The 21,236-nt window shown below is 41.8% G+C and overlaps 2 protein-coding genes across 4 annotated transcripts in view; one reads left to right on the plus strand and one right to left on the minus strand.

Annotated features, from left to right (window-relative positions):
- The window catches only part of UBAC2 (UBA domain containing 2), a 171,751-nt gene that overhangs the window by 69,012 nt on the left and 81,503 nt on the right, over window positions 1-21,236 (minus strand). The gene's annotated exons all lie outside the window — the stretch shown is intronic.
- LOC308339830 (G-protein coupled receptor 183) lies at window positions 5,876-20,559 on the plus strand. Of its 2 annotated transcripts, XM_080798805.1 has the most exons (3): window positions 5,876-5,949; window positions 13,438-13,586; window positions 18,668-20,559. In XM_080798805.1, exon 3 carries the CDS (start codon window positions 18,698-18,700, stop codon window positions 19,766-19,768), a length of 1,071 nt encoding a protein of 356 aa, XP_080654931.1. In that variant the 5' UTR covers window positions 5,876-5,949; window positions 13,438-13,586; window positions 18,668-18,697; the 3' UTR covers window positions 19,769-20,559. The 2 variants fall into 2 exon arrangements, with proteins under 2 accessions (XP_080654931.1, XP_080654932.1); XM_080798806.1 differs by lacking the exon at window positions 13,438-13,586.

The following is a 21,236-nucleotide window of genomic DNA, read 5'->3' on the forward strand; positions in this document are numbered from 1 at the left end:
GTTTCACCCAACCCCTACCCCCGTCCCTACAGCAACCACCTGCCTGTTCTCTGAATTTAAGAGTCTCTTTTTCCAACATCTGTCCATCAGTCATCTGAAAATCATTTTTCCCACTTAAAATATCTTTATTTAATCTTCATTTTTGAATGATGATTTTGGTAATTTAATTTTTAAGTTTTTTATTATGTTCCGTTAGATGTTGGAAAATATCATGTGCAGGTTGCATTATCTATGTCATAATAGTAGTTGATTAACTTTGCTTTTAGAAGTAAAAAAATTAAGAATCTCTTTTTTCATTGGTCTTTGTTTTCTTTGTTCATTTTGTTTCTTTAATTCTGCATATGAGTAAAATCATAAGGTATTTTTCTTCCTCTAACTTATTTCACTTAGCATTTTACTCTATAGGTCTATCCATGACATTGCAAAGGGTAAGAGCTCATTCTTTTTTCATGGCTAATATTCTTGTGTGTGTGTGTGCACGCGCACGCACGCAACGTCTTTATCCATTCATCTATCAATGGACGCTTGTGTTGCTTCCATATCTTGGCTATTACAAATACTGTTGCAATAAACATAAGGGGTGCATTTATCTTTTTGAATTAGTGTTTTCATTTTCTCTGGGTAAGTACCCAGCAGTGGAATTAATGGATCATAGTAATTCTATTTTTAATTTCTTAGGGAACCTCCGTACAGTTTTCCACAGTAGCTGCACCAATTTGCATTCCCGCCAACAGTGCACAGGGATTCTTTTTTTTTCCACCCACTTGCCAACACTTGTTATTTCTTATCTTTTTGATTGTAGTTATTCTGACAGATGTAAGATGATATCTCACTGAGGTTTTGATTTGCACGTTCCTAACGACTGAGCACTTTTTCATGTGTCTATTAGCTGTCTGTATGTCTTCTCCGGAAAAATGTCTGTTCAGATCCTCTGTCCATTTTTTAATCAAATTATTTGTGGGTGTTTTGGTGTTGTGATATAGATGTTCTTTTTATTTTTTGGATGTTAACCCCTTATCAGATAAATCATTTGCAATATCTTCTCCTATCCAGCAGGCTGCCTTGTTGCTTTATTGATGGTTTCCTTCACTGTGCAAAAACTCTTTATTTTGATGTAGTCTCAATAGTTTATTTTTGCTTGTGTTTCGCTTGCCTGTGGACACATATCTTAAAAAATGTTTCTATAGCCGATGTCAAAGAGATTACTGCCTATGTCTTCTTTGAGGAGGCTGATAGTTTCAGGTCTTACATATAGGTCTAATCCATTCTGAGCTTATTTTTATGATCACATTTTAACCAACTACAAGGTTTTAAAAAGTCTCTCATGAGAGAGGCGTCTGCGCGGCTCACTCAGTTGACCCTCCAACTTGTGATTTTGGCTCAGGCTGTGATCTCATGGGTCGTGAGATCGAGGAGCCCTACACAAGGCTCCGTGCTCAGCCGGGAGTCTGCTTGAGATTCTTTCCCTGTGCCCCTCCCCCACCTCTTTCTCAAATAAATAAATCTTTCTTTTTTTAAGATTTTATTTATTTGACAGACAGAGAAAGAGAGAACACAAGCAGGGGGAGCAGCAGAGGGAGAGGGAGAAGCAGGCTCTCTGCTGAGGGGAGAGCCTGATGTGGGGCTGGATCCCAGGACTCTGGGATCATGACCCTGAGCCAAGGACAGACACTTAATCAACTGAGCCACCCAAGTGCCCCATAAATAAATCTTTAAAAAAAAAAGGTCTCCCAACAGATTATTCTATCAGAAAGCACAATATTTTACTCAGCATTGCATCCTCTGATAGCTCTGTAAATCCTTACACATAATTTATTTTCAATATTTGATTGTAAAAACTGACAAAGCAATTTTCACAAACAGAGTTATTTAAACTGCCATTCTATGGATAGAGAAGATGTGGTATGTGTACACACACATACACACACACACACACACACACACGAGTATTACTCAGCCATCAAAAATGAAATCTTGCCATTTGCAACAACGTGGATGGTACTAGAGGGTATTATGCTAAACAAAATGTCAATCACAAAAAGATTCATGTGATTTAAGTCATACGTAGGATTTGAGAAACAAAACAGAGGAGCATAAGGGAAGGGAGGGAAAAATAAAACAAGATGAAATCAGAGAGGGAGACAAAGCTAAGAGACTCTTAATCACAGGAAACAAACTGAGGGCTGCTGGAGGGGAGGGGAGTGGGGGGAGGGGTAACTGGGTGATGGGCATTAAGGAGGGCATGTGAGGTAATGAGCACGGGGTGTTATATACAACTGATGAGTCACTGAACTCTACCTCTGAAACTAATAATACACTCTACGTTAATTAATTGAATTTAAATTAAAAAATAAACTGCCATTCTAAATACTACACAAAAGAACTATTTAGTTCCATTTCAACTTGTCAAAACTCATACGAAGTTGATTAAGCAGCTGTGTATTCTTTCCATTAAAAAGTACAAGTTGGTCACTCCTGGGCTTAAAATCCTCCATTGAGTCCCCACACTAGAGTAAAACCCAGACTTTTTTTTTTTTTTTTAAAGATTTTATCTATTTATTTGACAGAGAGAGACACAGTGAGATAGGGAACACAAGCAGGGGAGTGGGAGAGGGAGAAGCAGGCTCCCCACAGAACAGGGAGCCTGACAAGGGACACAATCCGAGGACCCTGGGCTCATGACCTGAGCTGAAGGCAGATGCTTAATGACGGAGCCACCCAGGCGCCCCGAAAGCCAAAGTCTTTACAAAGACCTAAAAGGCCCTGCATCCAGGACCCTGAACTTGGTCTTCTACTACGCGGCCCCCCCACGGCTCCCTCTGGCTGCTCTCTCCACCCTGGCCCAGCCTGCGACTCACTCACTCGCAGGCATGTGTGCCCCAGGGCACGTGCATCTCCTGACCACCTTCTCAGAGACACCATTCACTCCCTCACACCCTTCTGGTCTTTACTCACACAGCTCCTTCTCAGAGAAGACAGTTTTCTAGGTCCTCTCCCCACAGCACCTATAAGCTCCTAATCTACACTACATGACTTACTTATCATCTGTTTGTCTGACTGGAGGGAAACTCTATGGTGCCTGGGATTTCTGTTGGTTTTGTCTGCTGCTCTATCACTGCTCTCTAAAACTGTGCCTGGCACAGAAGAGTTGCTCAAAAAATACTTGCTGAATAAATGAATTTCTCTTTAAAATGGCAAACTACATAGTTTGTCTTTTGTTTTAAAAATGCATCTTGCTTTATTATCTTTAACGGGATTAAAACATACAGTTTCATATACATACTCAAAATATGGCCTGCTGGGCTCTTGGTAATAATAAGAAAGCTGTATTTTAGTTGCACTTGAGGGATCTCACCACAGAACATGTTCTTTGAGGTACTTAATTTATAGAAGTTCTTCTGTTTACACAGTGTAAAGAGTGATATTACAATGGACAATCTGAGGCCACCATCCCGTCTGAGGCTACGCTTCAATGTAAACTAAGAAAATACTGATAGGAATTTTAATGAACACAGTTCATGTCTTATAAACCAATAAGAGAAGTTTAAAAATTCCTTAGAAGTTATTAATCACTATATAGTTTTAAACGATGACTAAGTACTAGACCACATGTACCCCTAACACAAAAGCACACATTTCAGACCGTGAACATACAGGTTGTTTTGTAGAAATTTCCACTGCTATTTCTATACACACAGACTTCACAAAATATCATGTTATTAGTCACTGACCAGTTTTTCTCTTTTCCTTATTTTGTGATACAACATCTGTTCTGTACACTGTCAACAGTAATTCATACCGCGACTAGCTAACCCTTGGACGCCCCATCTGGCTTAAGCATACGAAGGTGAAGTACAGAAAAGAGGAAAACAGGTTATAATTCACTCTTTCCTTCCTTCCTTCAACTAATGTCACTAGTATTTACTGCGTATCTCCTATATACTCACAACTGTACTTGATAGGATAAAATACTAGAAAACACTCAGTTCGGGTCACCAATGTCCATCTTATCTCTTCTACAGAAAAGGACGCAGACTGCACTTTCACAGTCCAACAACAGAAATCCCGGTAACTTTCAAAGACAAGACAAACAAGGTTTGTGGGCTCAGGCCATGCTCGCACACTATGCCCCACAGCATCTCACAGGACAACCACCCCACGGCCTTTCCTTTACACACTTGACCACGCTGATACCCGGCAGGGGGTGGATCCCGTTTGCTACAACATTTAACTAGGTGAGTTCTTCATTACACAACAACGTTTAACTTAATAAAATCTATTTCAAAAATTAAAAACCAAAACACCCCAAGAGGATGTCATTTCCACAAACTGAGAAGCTTCTCAACAATGTCTTCTTCAAGTTTTCTTCAATTTAAGTTTTAAATAAACTAGTTCTAGAATATTTTTTTATGTTCATCCAGCAAATCATAAAATCTCTTTATTTCCCCCTCAGAATTTTTGCACTAGGAAGTAGCTTGGCAATCATTTACTTCAATTCCTTTATTTTACAGACAGTGAGATGGAGGCCCAAAGAATTGGGTGTCGCTGCTCTTCTGACAGTGCTCCTTTATAGATCTTCAGCCTTTTAGAGCTTAGAAGAACCGAGTCCACTTCTAGATGGACTGATACCCCTGATGGGCTGAAGCCCCTCGGCCATTTTGCCAGATCCTGGAGTGGCAGGTCTGAAGTCAGAGTTACAAATTCCTACCAAAATGATTTAATTCTCTCTATATCATCCCTCAAAATAGTCAACCAGTTTATGTAAGTACTTAAATAAGAAACAGCCTATTCCATTTTTTTTTACGATTCTAATTTTTGGGAACTACCTTCATATTTTGATTTGAAAGCTGTCTCTGGTTAACTTCCTCATACTGGCCTCCCTTCTGTTCTCTGCAAGGTCGACATTTGCAACCTAAAGCCTTTTCTGTGAGACAGCTTTCAAACGCATGAGGGTGATGATCACCTCCCTGCCAAGCCCATACATTCTCAGTTTATTCAACCATTTGTCCTAAGGCCCCGGATCCAGACCCCTTACCAGCCTGGTCACAAGGGTCCTCTATCCCCTTTGTGAAATGCAGCCCCCAGAGCTGACTGGGAATGGCCACATCAGTCCTGGGGAAGTGTCAATATCACCTCTCTTGTTCTGACCGGTATATTTCTATTCACTTGGCCTGCATGTGCATTTTGATAGCCGCGTCACATAGCTGGTTTAAACTGAGCCAACCAGAACTATAAGGTGAAGAGCACAGGTCTCCATCCTATGCACAGACACTGGGTTTTCAGCGGTAAGATGTCCCCTTCAGCTCCTCCCCCGTCATTCACGTCCCTGTAGTCACAGAGTCTGTCAGCTGGCCTCCTGCCTACGTCGACTAGTCCCCATACAATGTGAAAGAACATCATTCTCCCACTCACCCCAGGAACCTTTGCTTCTTGCTCATAAGTTGGTAAGACACAGAATGAGTAAACGACTCTCTTCATCAAGTTTCCAGGTAGACAGAATCACCACAGTTGACTTTTTAAAAACTCTTATTTTTACATAGAATATGGATACAAAATCATTAGTAATTGTCATTCTTTTGTTTTTTTTCTGGTTAAGGTTTATTGCTTTAGTCTTCCTCTCAAAGAATTTTTTAAATACTTAAAGCTTTATTAAAAAACTCGTGAAGTTCCAGAGATATTACCAAGGGGTTTTTGGATAACTATTAAAAAAAAAATCACTAACAGAAAAATTTCACTTCCCACTTAAAAAAAAAAAAAAGTGCACACGCATACAGGAGGTTAACCGATGATTACTAGGCTCAGTCACAGGGTGACAGGAAAAAAAAAAAAAAAAAAAAAGCCAGCACCATAAAAGGGTGGTGCACAAACTCTCAACACGACAAAGTAATCTACTTCAGTTGGGCAAATACTGACTGCTACTGCCCGGAGGCCCCAGCAAATCCCTGGGAGGTAAGCACCACATGTTTTATTCTTCTAACAAAGTCTTTTGTAAAACTTTAGAAGCCTAATTAAGGTATAAGGTAAAGAAATAGAATTTATTCAACAGCAACTATAAACATTTGTAACAAGAATTATATCATTAACATAGTTGAGACTCTGATGACTGGCAGTTCTAATGAGCTAATGTTGGGGTAGGTGAAAACAATGGATCACGCCTGAAATCCATGCCCAAAAGTAGGGTTTACTTTGTACTTCTGTGTGAACTCACTATTACAAAAAAAGAGCATCCAGTAAAAATCAGTAAATAATGCCAATATTTCAGGATACTTCGGAACGAAGGGAAAGGAACAAAGTTATTTTAAAATGGAGTATTCCTACATTTAAATGCATGGATATACAAATTATTCAGCACAATTTAAAATAAAAGCGTCATTACAGTCTACTATTTGACTATGTGTGTCTATGGAACATAAAGGTCTTTTCTGTACTTCCATTACTTCTATACTTTCTGTTATTTCTCTGGATAGAATCCTAGTACTAGAATTCCTCGGGCAAAGGGTATAAATGTTTTTAAAGCTTTATATATAAGTTGATGTTTTTTGGTTTACTAAAACATTTTAGCAATTAGCCCTCCCACTGATGATACTCTGGGCTTCACTGCTTCTCAGCCTACCTGAGTATTTTAATTGTCAAATAAACTGTTAATTTGATAAGTGAAAAATGAATCTGTTTCTTCCTTTATATTTATTTAATGATCACTAAAGCTAAACATATCTGTTTTTTCTAGAATTTCCATATGCCTAAAAAAATGTCACAAAACAATGAAGTACATAGTACATGCAGTGATTTGCAATATTTATGTCGAGGTTGGAAATGGAAGTAATAGAAATTCTTGGTAAGACATAAACTGTGAGCAGACTTCCTCTGAAGGAAGGTGTGTCTGGGGGTTCTGGGGCTACTGCTCCAACTACAGTACAGTGCAACGGTTCAGAGCCAGGCTTGAACCCTGGCTCGATTATTTCTAAGCGGTGTGGCCTTGGGCAGTCTCTGACTTCAGCTGCTTCATTTGTAAAACGGGGAGTAATAATACAGCCAAGTCCCTGTCATGTTGGCCGTCATGTAGTAAGTGCTAAAAATTCTCCCCTCCCTCTACCCATTAAACTACCAAAGGAAGAGTCCAGTAGGCAAAGTTTCCTTGCCCTATCATCTTGTGAGAATTACTTTTCTTAAACTTATTTGCAGGCCCTTACCGAATATTTTACAGAGACTGAGTCTATGGAGGGCAAACATCTCATCTGCTTACCGTCTGGGCTCTGCATCTGCTAATACTTCAGGGCATGCTTTCTCTCTGGGACACGACAGTGTGAAAGTCTCTTCCGCACAAAGCCTCCTCACCTCTGGCTCACCAGCTACCATGTGGGGGGTCGGGGGTAGCAGCGGTAGTAATGCCTCTTATAAATTACTTTCAACTGGCTTCGAAGAGCTTGTTGGTAAGATGGCCAGTCATTTACTGGAATAAATACTACCTCAGATCACTCTATGACTTCCCTTCGCTTCAGTGATCCATGGGCCTTTCCTAGACGTCTCCTGTAGGATGGCTGGGAAACACTCCATGGGATAAGAAAAGGGCAGCACCCTTAGAAAGTGTGCATTTAAAAGAAAGAGCTTGCCGTCCTGCAGAGCAGTTTACAAATGCTACTTCTCCCCTGCCATGGGTGACGGCCTGCTGCAGTGTCCAAGGCCACAGAGTATGGAGTGTGCTGAGGGGGCGGAAGGCCCTCTAGCCCGTAGAATTCCTCAGCTTTCCAAGAAGTCTGTAAAGCGCAGGGCTTCAATGTCAGATGAGATAATGCAAGTGAAAAGCATCTGAAAATGGTAGAGTTAACAAAGATCCTTGTGGTGTTTTGAAAGTTCAAAATGAAGAATAAAAATATTTTGTTAAATGTCTACGAATACAGGGCACTTGGGTGGCTCAGTTCGTTAAGCATCTGCCTTCGGCTCGGGTTATGATCCCGGGTTCCTGGGATGGAGCCGAGCCCTGTGTTGTTGAACCCTGTGTTGTCGGGCTCCGGGCTCAGCGGGGAGCCTGTTCCTCCCTCTGGCTTGTGTGATCTCTTTCACTCTTTCTCAAATAAATAAAATCTTAAAAAAAAAAGTCTACAAATACCTAAAAAGCAGTATAGAAATAAATTAGTAGCATAAAAGCTATCCTAGGGGGCGCCTGGGTGGCTCAGTCAGTTAAGAGTCTGCCTTTGGCTCAGATCGTCATCCTGGGGTCCTGAGATTGGGCTGCATCAGGCTCCCCACTCAGAGGGGGAGTCTGCTTCTTCCTCTGCCCATCCCCCTGGCTCGTGCTTGCTCTCTTTCCTTAAATAAATAATTTAAATATTTTTTAAAAAGATAAAAAATAAAAGGTCTTTTAGGGATTCACCATCTTCTTTCAGTCCAAATTATTTTATGGAAATATTGTTAAAAATAGTAAAATCTAAATTCATCTGTAAAATCTTTATTTGCTTTAAAAATGTCACAAGTAAATTAATGAATGCCTTCATTTAAATCAACATATTTCCCTCCCCCAGGCCCTCCCTCCATCTCCTCAGCTCTCTGCTCTCTAGTTTGAACAGGGTGAGTTGGTACATGTTAAAGTCTTCCTAATGTTACCCGTCTTCTACCAGTAACATCAGATCATGCTGGAAACAGGAGCTGGGGATAAAACACATGGCACTGGTTGTAATTTCTGGAGCCAGACTGCCAGGGCTTGAATCCTGACACTTTAACAGCTACAGCTTTAGGCGCATCATATAAATGCTCTGCACCTCAGTTTACTGCTGGCTATGGGTTTGTGAAAGTTCTGTGATGATTCAGGGAGTGAATATAGGTACAGTGCCCTGAACGGTGTCAGGAAGACAGTCCGTGCTTAATGAGACCGGCTACTATTACTAATCAAGAACTCTGATAAAGAACCTCTGACTAAGGGTCAAGAAAGCTGGGACTCTGCTGTCCTTTGAGGGGTAGCTATGGTGCCTCAGTCATGGGTCAGCTGGAGAGATACAAAGTTAACACAGTTTCCACTCACGGGACTTCACCCGTAGCAGGAAACAGAAAAAGAAACTCAAGAATACTGACGCTAGTACCGAGCACAGTGCCCTTACCACTCCACGCTGTCTTAGGGGTGGTGGCAAAAGCCGGAGAGGATAAAATCAGGGAAGCTTCCAGAACAGCGGAGTCTGAACGAAGTCTTGAAGGAAAGGAGGAGCTGAGGACATAGCACAGAGAAGGAAGAGTGCCAGAAAGGCCCAGAACTGTGGGAGAACACAGGATATCAAAAATCTGCAAATAATTCAGAAAGGCTGGAGCCAGGGCATCAGAGGGAGAAAACGCTAGGGAGACAGCCGAAGAGGGAGGCACAGGCCAGTCAAAAGGAGATCATGGGTCCCGATGGAGAGCTCTCCGCCTGCCCAGGGTTCAACAGGCCGCACTGGAAAGGCACCGTGAAAGCTGAAGGCGCAGCTCCAGGAGCAGCAAGTGTGGCCTGAAGGCCGGCAGGGGTAGCTGGGGGTGGCAGGACAGGCAGATGGACAGACAGACACACGGTGCAGAGGAGATGTCAAGTGCAGGAGAGTCAGGAGGCTGAAGGCACAGGATCTGCTGATAGGAGGTGGCGGGTGAGGGAGGGCACAGAGTTCTGGACATCTCTGCGACTCCTAACTTAGTGGCCAGACCGACGGAGGACCCTGATCAAATGACCTAATGTGTGGAATTCTGCTTATTCACGAAATAAGGATATTTAATGTTTCTGACTAATTTCCATGAGATAAGAGACAAACAACAAAACCTCAAACTTCTAGAAACATTTTGAACTCAGAGGATGAAGGTTCTAGAGACTCAGATCTTCGCTATAAAATCTTTTGTATCACCCACCCATCCCGCTTAGAGGTCAAGTGAAGCCACACGGAATCACGGTATTTGTCTTCCTCGCACTGAAATGAGTATCACAGTGGGATTCGTTTTTCTTACAGTTTCCAAACATTACGTCCTGTAACCCTAGTCCTTTGTATGACCCCCTCCTCTGTCTTCCCGTTTGAGAACTTTCACACCATCCTAGTCAGTACTAAAGCTGCCAAAAGCCACACAAAGAAAATCAGTGAAAGGTGAAAGAAAAAAGCTGGAATGAGTGAAACCCCAAACGGGCCGGCGGGTGTCGAATCCAGTAGTTCAAACGTCAGGCCCCTTTCCCGTCCATGCCAACAGACACACTTCCAGCCAGCGAAGCGCTCTTCTTCGGTGCCCATCAGGTCAGACACCGGAGACGCACAAAAAAACAAACTACAGACTGGCGAATGCTGTTGTTGTTTCCTGTCTTCAAGAAGCTCTCTGCGCCCTGTCCTGTAAATGACCCTGTGCAGACCTCCTGAGACGTGGTCAGAACCAGCCCAGGCTGTGGGGTCAGCAGCAGGGTCACACTTCCACGAGCCAGAACAAGAGAGCTCCCCAGGAGGCCGGCCAGGGAGGTCCCCTCATACAGACCGACCACAGACAACTAAACTGTGAACACAGACACTCAGGATGGGTGAGGCTCTATGCTGAGAAAGGGCCAGTGGCTGCCGGCGCGTCACCTTCTGCGAAAATGTTCCCTAGAGCCTTCCAAAAACAGATCTTACCCATAGTCACAGCTATCAAAATAGGATTCAAAGTGGGCTGGGAAAAAAAAAAAGCATCACCTGATAGCCTAGAAAGATTTATTTCACTAAGCTAACTGGGGCGCGGACCGACTGTCAAGAGGAGTCAAGCAGCAGCTCACTGGAACACACCATCTGACCTTGCCAGTGAAGGGACAAGAGGCTGGTTGCAGCCTGTCTGTGCCTTGGGTTTCTGCCCCACAAGTGGGAATTAATGTTTCCCACCTGCCTACCTGACAGGCAGATGGCCCACACAACCGCTCAGGTGATGGCTGTTTAGTCAACAAAATAAGAAAGTGGGGGGAAAAAATCACTGGTTGAGTGTGAGGACACGACGTGTGTGACGTGGGACCAAACTCAGATGTCCCCGTTTGCTCAGTCGAGAGCGAGGAGGCTTTTGCCAGTAACTGACAAGTGCTCATCAAACTAGGTAACCAGAGAAGCAGCAAAGGTTTCTTTCTTCCGTGGAATCTGTTTATTCTCAAGCGAACTGTTAAACAGCTCGGCCCGCGACCCTGGTCCATCTCCGCTCGTCTAGTTCCTCCGCGGACGGAATCCTTGCTGTCCCACGGAACCCGAGCTTTCGCCTGCATTCTCCTTTCTCAAAGATTTCATCTCTCCCTGCTCCCAAAACCTTCCCTCAAGCTTACCTCTCCTCAACAAAATAGCCCAACGACGGTGTATCAAGACAAATCAGAAATCAGATCAATCAACACTCATCATTTAACAATATACAAATAAAATTCCTATCTATGGGCCCACATCCTTGAGCCTCTCCTGGTCGTTTTGAAAGCATGTCCGGGACCTCCTCTCTGGTGCAAGCCACTGTGGCCACTGAGTCCCATCATCTCGATGTGTCGACATGGTCTCGAGCAGACTTGGCCTTACAGGGAGGTCACCTCCTGCTGCTTATCATTTCACATGACCTGAACCATTCAATTCACGGCTAAGGTCTGAATTTAAACAAAAATTACTAAAAAAATCAGCTCTTTTTCATTTAAGACTGTTGATGGGTCATTAAGTGAATACATTATTGGGGTAAAGGTGACATTTCAGGAATCTTAAAGCAAAAACTAAAAGCTGGTACTCTAGTTCACACTAAATCTCTGAAAACAGTGGTTTGATTCTGTTCCTGCCACAAATAAAAGCTAAGAAAACAATTATCCAGGCAAGTTGGTACCAGGGTAAATATTTCGAGAGGACAAATTACATTAGAGCTCAGACAATTTTCTTAAATACTAGTAGATGAATTTTTGGGGGGAGCCTGTTATTTTCTTCCTTTCTGTAGCTAGAGAGATCTTGTCAGTTCATGTCAACATGTCCGGTTATGCAAAAATGAGATGATAATGTCTTTAAAAAACGTTAGCTACTCTAGTAGCAATGAAATCAACTCTAGACACACACAGACCCACTTCCGAAAATAAGTACAAATCCAGCAGAGGCTTTGTTGCTGCGGGAGAGCTGGCTGTTTTACATGTGCGAGAACAGCAGCAGAGTCATCAAAACTGCATGACAGAGACAGAAGTGGGACAGACCCCCGCTGCTTCACCACGAGCACCGCCCGAGAACTGGCACAGATGGCTCCCAGGGGGGGCCGCAGTGACATCACTTTCAGGAGGGAAGGGGGTTCCTCACTGGGAACCTGATCACAGCCCCAGACTTCACGCAGCCCAGTTACCAACTGTGCCCTCGGGGCAAAGGTTTCAGTCCTCATTCACACCCCAGTGTGGGGCATTAAGGACCATTTAGCCGCCACACATACCTTTCCACTAGAGAGTGTTATGAGGAAATTATAATTATTACAGATACAAGTATTCTAAGGAATAAGATTCACAACAAACACTCCTTTGTGCTTTTCTCTAGGCAGTAAACTGACGAGACACAGTACTTCCAAGTACGATGCAGTGTATCTACACCAGTAACATGTAAGAAGCTGTGGTCTAATGACAATGACCATAAAAATGTAAAGCACTTCAGGGGACACCTGGCTGGCTCAGGCAGTGGAGCATGTGACTCTTGATTTCGGGGTCATGAGTTCAAGCTCCACACTGGGCGTAGAGTTTCCTAAAAAAAAGATGAACTTATTTTTTTTTAAAAAATAAACTACTTGAAATATATTCAAAAATAAATAGATAAAGGAAGAAAAGGAGGAAGGGAAGGTGGGAGGAAGTTAGTTATACCTGAAAAAAAAAAAATTAAAAGAGCAATTTGCAATCCAAAGGTTGATATGGAGTACTATGATCCAAAAAGCATAACCAGAAGCCTGGCATGTGTGAGAAGGAGCCCTCTGAAGAACTGGGAGATGATGCCTCATCAGACGACAGCGGATTCCCAACATCACACAGTCATCCTTCAGTTTCAGGCCCTCCCAAACGGAAAGATACCATCTCGGTATTTCCAGGACCTAGCACATGAAAACACTAAAACCAATTTCTGCTGAATAAAAGAATGGAGTAAGTCAAGGTTCAGGAACGTAATCTTGAAACATCAAATGATATCTTCCCTTGGAGGTATTATTTTAGACATTATTTAGATATTATTTAGATAATAAGAAATGGGGACTGATTCATATAAGAATAGGATAACAATGGTCAAGTACATGAAAGGGTTTTTCTCTCAATTTAGAAGAGATAAGACCAACTAAAACCGTTGCACTGATAGCACAGGATAGGTATGATCAAGGACTAAGGAAATAGGCTAGTGTCGCTGACTAACATCAACTTTCAACATCCCAATGACCAGATGTCAGGACAGCCTTGATTCGCCTTTATCAAAGATCATTTCTGAGCCATCCCATTTACGTGTCCGCATCCTGCAGGTGTCTTTTCTCTGACTGACGCAGGACTCTCAAAAGTCCTCTCCTTGGGACTCAACGCTGTCCCGGAAGTGGGAACTCCACTGTCTTTAGGAAGAAGCACTCCGCTGCTCCGGCGTGGCTCGGCCACACTATTCCCGGGCTGTTTACTGGTAAGGATGGTTCTTAAAGCCTAGACCACTTCAAAACCTCAAACTCTCAGTTCTTCAAGGGCAGTATGAGTTGCCCCTGCCAAGGACTGGACAGAGTAGGAGACCTGAAACCAGACCATCAGGGAGAAGCCTCCAGACAGACCTTTTAACCTCTATGACACTCAGTTTCCTCACATGGCAAGTAGGTAGGTGACAGCAGTACTCAGCCTTAGTACTTAGTACTTAGACTCACAGGGTGGCTGTGAGTGTTCTTCCAGATAGGACTTAAAGGGAGGCACCTAATAAACATGGACGCCTCAATCTGAGTAAAGAGCACTGAAGGACTACTTTTGAAATGTGTAGAAGATAGGTTTTAGCACGACGAACTTAACTAAAAAATATTTTTCTTAGATAAATTTATTAACCAGTTTCCTCATTTCATAGTCAATTCACGTTCAGTATTAAAAATTTTAAAGTATATGGATGAAACTCAAAAATGACTTGTACAAAATTATGCTTCAGCGTACACATCCGTGCAAAGTGTGTGGATGTATAATCGCTTTTCCTTCCCCCCAAAGGGGCATGTTGCATAATCTGCTTTCCTTATTTAAGATTATTCCCTGTCAAGAAATAGGCTTCCACGCTGCCATTTCCACGGACTGCAGAGAATTCCCCTGTATGGCTATACCGGGAGATACGTAACCAATCCCGATGAGGGACATTTGGTTTGCTTGCAAATTTTCACCTTCATAATTAACACGGTGCCAAATATTTTTTTGAAGATTTTATTTATTTATTTGACAGAGATCACAAGTAGGCAGAGAGGCAGGCGGGGGGGGGGGGGGAGCAGGCTCCCGGCTGAGCAGAGAGCCCGATGTGGGGCTCGATCCCAGGACCCCGGGATCATGACCTGAGCGAAAGGCAGAGGCTTTAACCCACTGAGCCACCCAGGTGTCCCCATGTGCCAAATATTCTTAAACACCAAACGTTCTCCAACCCCTGCCATGCCCGGCTCTCCTGGAATGGGTAGTGCATTCAGGAAGAAGCTGGATGCACGTTTACAACAGGACAAGCAATGGCACATTCTCTCCGAGTCCTACATTAATGTAACTTTCTCTGATCTCTACAACAATATTTACTCCTATGGAAAATTTCTACCCCAGTATGTATTTTATTTTATTTTATTTTTTTTTAAAGATTTTATTTATTTATTTGACAGACAGAGATCACAAGTAGTCAGAGAGGCAGGCAGAGAGAGAAAGGAGGAAGCAGGCTCCCCGCAGAGCAGAGAGCCCGATGTGGGGCTCGATCCCAGGACCCTGGGATCATGACCTGAACCGAAGGCAGAGGCTTTAACCCACTGAGCCACCCAGGCGCCCCCCAGTATGTATTTTAAAAGCATTTCCCGAATTTGTGGAGAAATGCTCCTCAAAATAAAATAAACTTGCTGAGATTTTCAGGAAAAAAAAAAAAAAATTCCCACAGAAAGTACAAAAAAAAAGTTCTTGCTACCTGTTCCTAAGTTATAACCCCCGTCTGGGATTTTCACCTCTCCATGTCTAGTCTCAGTTCTTGAAAAGTTACTTCTCACATGGAGCCTTTCTCAACTAAGAGGATAAAGGTTTTTCTACTTTCATTCCACAACCGCAATTCCCATGATTTCAAGAATCGCTCTGTTTTTTCTTTTTCTACACAAACAGAAAGTCCATATTTGTTGTTTTGTTTTCAATCTTATTAATTTCTGCTATTATCTTTATCATTATCTTCTACTTTCCTTGGGTAAACAATTCTCTTCTAGCTTCCTGAACTGTATTTTTATCTATTTTCGATCTTCTAAAAAAATAAATGCTTTCACAAGCATATAGAGTTGTTGAGTCACTATGCTGGGCACTTGAAACCTGTAACGTGTGCTTAACTACACTCAAATAAAAATGTGCAAAGACAATAAACACATTCAAGGCTCTGCTTCTGTATTAACACTTCAGCTGCACCCCATCGTTTGGCATAGTGTTGTTTTTTTTTAAGATTTTATTTATTTATTGGAGAGAGAGAGAGAGATCACAAGTAGGCAGAGAGAAAGGAGGAAGCAAGCTCCCTGCTGAGCAAAGAGCCCGATTCGGGGGTCCATCCCAGGACCCTGAGATCATGACCTGAGCTGAAGGCAGAGGGTTAACCCACTGAGCCACCCAGGCACCCAACAGCATAGAGTATTTTTGTCATTTTGTTCTAAGTACTTCAAAATTCCCACTGTGGATTTCTTAAATGAGTCTCTCAGAAGCATATTTTTTTAGATTCCAAATGTATCCTTCATCTTTTTATTGTTGATTTCTAATTTAGTTGCCCTGTAGGCACTGGCATGTTGGCTGCTAGGTTAACAGTTTTCTGGAAGTTCTGAGGCCCTCTGATGACCTCGCACACAGCCAAATTCGCAAAAATGACCGTGTCCCTTCAGCACAAATTCTGCAAAGTCACACTGGGTAATCTTCTAAGTCTCTAATCTCTTTTTTATCTGGTTTATTCTAATAAAGATGTGCTAAAATCTCCCATTACGGTTGTGGATTTGCCAATTTTTCCTTTAAATATGCATAATTCAAGATTTTTATGTTCTTTGATTGCTACTCTGGCTTTCCACTGGTTGGGATTTGATTGCTATGTGTTCTCCCATGCCTTTATTTTCAACCTTTCTGAGTCACTTTTTGAGCTATGTCTTCTAAGCCCTATGCAGCTGGACTTTTTTTTTTCCCCCACAAATCCAAACTGATAGTCTCCTTTAATAGGTGAGTTCAATCCATGTAACTTTCTTTCTCATAATCTTCTTTCCTATCTTTTCTTGTTTAACAGAAAGTACCACTTCCATTTTTGTTCCCTTTTGCTTTAGGTCATATTTCCACACTTTAACACTACCCTATCAACGCTGGAAGTAGTGTATACCTAGAACATTACAACATCACCCCAGGATGACCCCCACTGTCTGTTGGGTTCACCGTTTAAGACTGTTAGAACTAAGTTAGTAGTCAAAGGAGTAGTCAGTGCTTTGAGATGGCTAGGGATAGTCTTTTCCTTTTAATGTAAACCATCATCACTAGATACATTGAAATCTTCCCTTCATTTTGGTAACTTTTAGATGAGATCTGCAGGCAGAGACAGTCCTATTGGAGTATCATTTTTCTTCTAAAAATAACTTCACAGAAGTTACTGTTCTGCTCTTCCTAAGTTTTATCAAAGCTCAGCCCCACATAAGGCATTTCATTGTAGTTTTCCACTTTTCAACATACGACCTGAAATTTCTTTCATCTTAACATTATTTATCCTAAGAAAAGAACTGGAAATAATCCAGAGTCATCGGGGAGTAGCTCAGCAAATCACGCATGAACACCCTGGGATGCTGCAGAAGTGTCCAGTGTCTACAAGGTCCATGTGTGACAAACACAGATGACCCCGAACCATGAGCAGGTTCAGTGGACAGAGCAGAGCACGGGACACTACATGTGTGATGCTTGCTGGCACATGGGGTGCAGGAATGTACACTGCACCTATCAGCGGAGTATCTGGGGAATGATCTAGTTCAGAATCAATCTTAACCTCCCCCCCGCCGAAACACCTTAAGTTTTTTTTTCTTTTTTGTCGTTTTTGCCATGGTTGTCGTGGTTACCATCTTCTTCTTTTTTAAAAAGAAAACCTAACTTTCAGTTCCTAACAAGGCCTTAGCTTGTTTCTCATACTTTTTAGGTTAACACAAATCAGATCACTGTGGTAAATTCATATTTCACTAAATAAATGTGTGACTGATTTCATTTCCTGGCAGTGATACGCATTTGGCCAAAAAAAAAAAAAAAAAGTCCAACTGAAATGCAATTTAAAAGCAAAGCTTTACTCCTGTCTGAAATGTGGGGTGCTGCACACAATTTTGTTCTTACCCAGACAATGATTCAGAAAAAAAAGGGGGAAATTTCTGCCTAAAAAATGACGGCATCCCCTCCTGTCACAAAAATACATTTGTTCTACTTAGATGGTTTTGTTTCTTTTGCCAGGGCTTTGCCAAAATCACCAAATTGTGAGAAAAAACATAAATCTGATTCTTTGTCCTTGTTAGTAAAAATGTAAACATATTACACATCGCAGATTTTTCTTCTTTTTTGGACGGGTACTTCTTAATAATCCTCCCCATCTACTTTTCCTCTGGTAGCTACCAGTTTGTTCTCTGTATTTATGGTTCTGTTCCTGATTTTTTTGTTTCTCTTGCTTTTCAGACTCCACATACAAGAGAAAGCATATGGTATTTCTCTTTCTCCAACTTCCTTCACTTAGCATAATGCCCTCTAGATCCATCCATGTTATTGTGAATGGCAAGATCTCATTCTCTTTTATGGCTAATATTCCTGTGTGTGTGGGGGGGGTATCTACTCACCTAAAGTACACTTGGGCTGCTTCCATATCTTGGCTATTGTAAATAAAATGCTAAAACAAACACAGGGGTACTCATATCTTCCTGAAAGCATGTTGTCATCTTCTCTGGGTAGATACCCATTAGTGGAATTACTGGATCATATGGTAATTCTATTTTTAACTTTTTGAGGAACCGCCATTCTATTTCCCACAGCGGCCGCACCAGTCTGCATTCCCACTAACAGTGCGCAAGGGCTCCCTTTCCTCTGCATCCTCATATCGACACTTGTTATTTCTTGTCCTTCTGACCGGTGTGAGTTGACACCTCACCGTGGTTTTGATTTGCATTTCCCTGATGATTAGTGAGGCTGAGCATCCCTTCATGTGTCTGTTTGCCATCTGTATGTCTTTGGAAAAAATGTTTTTTTTCAGGTCCTCTGCTCATTTTTAATCAGATTATTTTTGTTTTGAGTCATGTAAGTTCCTTATGTATTTTGGATACTAATTCCTTACTGGATATGTCATGTGCAAATATCTCCTCCCACTCACTAGGGAGCCTTTCTGCAGCTTTGTGGATGGTTTCCTTTACTGTACAACATGTCATAGATTCTTAAAAATTATACAAATCTTTAAAACTTAGATCTATAAAAGGCAGTTAATATTGCTTTTAGTTGAATACACTTCTAATTGAAAGTACTCTCCTTGGTTCTTCCTAGAGACTGTGAACACCACTGACGGATACAAAAATGGACAATTTCACGACAGCCTCCGCAGCTCCTCAGGGCAACGACTGTGACCTCTACGCACACCACCGCACCGCCGGGATACTCATGCCACTGCATTACGGCACTGTCTTCGTCATCGGGCTGGTGGGAAACGTGCTAGCCTTGGTTGTCATCATTCAAAATAGGAAAAAAATCAACTCTACCACCCTGTATTCAACAAATTTGGTGATTTCTGATATACTTTTTACCACTGCTCTGCCTACACGGATAGCCTACTACGCATTGGGCTTTGACTGGAGGGTCGGTGAGGCCTTGTGCAGGGTAACTGCCCTGGTGTTTTACATCAACACCTACGCAGGCGTGAACTTCATGACGTGCTTGAGCGTGGACCGGTTCTTTGCTGTGGTGCATCCTCTGAGGTACAACAAGATGAAGAGAATCGAGCACGCAAAATGCGTCTGCATGTGTGTCTGGATTCTAGTATTTGCTCAAACGCTCCCACTACTCATAAAACCTATGTCAAAGCAGGAGGAGGAAAGGACTACGTGCATGGAATATCCAAACTTTGAAGAAACACAGTCTCTTCCCTGGATTCTGCTTGGTGCGTGTTTCATAGGATATGTGCTTCCTCTCCTGATCATTCTCTTCTGCTACTCTCAAATCTGTTGCAAACTCTTTAAAACTGCCAAACAAAACCCACTAACCGAGAAATCCGGCGCCAACAAAAAGGCTCTCAACACAATTATCTTAATAATTGTTGTGTTTGTTCTCTGTTTCACACCTTACCATGTTGCGATTATTCAACACATGATTAAGAAGCTTCGTGTCCCTGATTTCCTGGAATGCAGCCAGAGACACTCGTTCCAGATCTCGCTGCACTTTACAGTATGTCTGATGAACTTCAACTGCTGCATGGACCCTTTTATATACTTCTTTGCATGTAAAGGGTATAAGAGGAAGGTCATGAAGATGTTGAAGCGTCAGGTCAGTGTATCAATTTCCAGCGCCGTGAGGTCGGCCCCGGAAGAGAACTCACGTGAGATGACAGAAACGCAAACAATGATACATTCCAAGTCTTTGAACGGAAAGTAAAAAGGAATTAAATCTTGGGTTTACAGCAAAGTAGACTGCATGACAAACTTTGCTGGACTTTTCTTACAAAGCAAAACGATTGTTCAACTTCCAATTAGGATGCCCGTAAATTCCTTTCATTGGGCACGAGCTCCCACCTCCAACTTGGAAGAAAACGGATATATATTATTTTTTGCACTCAAGAAAATAACATGACGCAAAGTTCTAGCCTATAAATGAAATACTATACCAAAAGGGAGGCTATTTTAATAACTCTCAGTGTAAAAAGTTTTATAAAAAACTTAAAAAAATTTTTATAAAAAATTAAAAATTACAGCATCAGTATTTCCTGCCAATAATTTGGCAAAAGAAAAGGCTGTAAGATTGTACATTGCCCATGTAAAAATGTCGATATGGTAACATGTTTTTTCTCTTTTTGGTAACATATTTCTTTAATCCCTACCTCTTTCAATCTTAGACTTTTATCTTCTCGATACCGTCAAGCATTTTGTTTTATTCTGTTCTGAGTCATAATATTTTGTTTCAAGGAAGTCTTTTGGAATAAACAGCAGGATGCTACAAAATTAAGAGTATGTCTTTCAGTGTCTACTTACAGGGAGAACAGAATTAGCAATAGCTAGATTTGGATGATAACGTTATAAGCAATGATGGTGACAGAGGTAATGAAAACACAGAGCTCTTTACCAAGCAGCCAGCAGAGTAGTGCAGGGCCCATCAGCCGGGCATATGAAAAGGACTTTATGTGGGGGTACCCACTGGGAGGAGGGTCCACTTGCTGAATTCTGCTTGGGAATAAAAAAAAAAAAAAACAACTTTGCAAACATGTTTGGCTTTTCTTGGGTGTCTGGGGGATCATTTCTTTTTTATTCATAGGTTGGTAGTACCCTGATCTGCATTTCAGTGGTCTGGGTTACCAGAAAGAGCAAAGAGGATGAGTGACAGGAGGCATGGTTGCTGCTTGCCTAAATAAGATAGTGGGGAAAATGTAAAATTATAAACTTAAAGAGTTCCCAAGATTCTCTGCAACATTATAACTTTGCTCACATAAATACCTTAGCATGAACAGTATGATCTTTGCAAGTACAGTCACGCTGTCAGCTCAAATTTGTTTTACTAAATCCCCAGACTACCTCAATACAGTATCTACGTTAGCAATAAATACCAATTTTGATAATGGAACAGAAAGAGATGAAGCACTATATCATGAGGCATACTTTAAATTTCTAATAGGTTTTATAACCTGGAAATCTTTTCTTTCAAATTCCTACCCTACTCATTTCCAACTAGTACCCTGTAAGAAAATTAATCTTTATGGTTGAGTCAGCACCATTTACTGAGTACTTTCAGGTTTGTCTTATGTGAATTTCACAAAGAGCTACCTGACCTTGAAGCCAATGACCAAAAAAAGGCACCGATCTCTGTAACAGATCTTTGCTGAGACAGGTGAGACCACCTGGATGGAAGTCAG

This window comes from Martes martes (assembly GCF_963455335.1).
Source record: "Martes martes genome assembly, chromosome: 3".
Lineage (NCBI taxonomy): Eukaryota > Metazoa > Chordata > Mammalia > Carnivora > Mustelidae > Martes > Martes martes.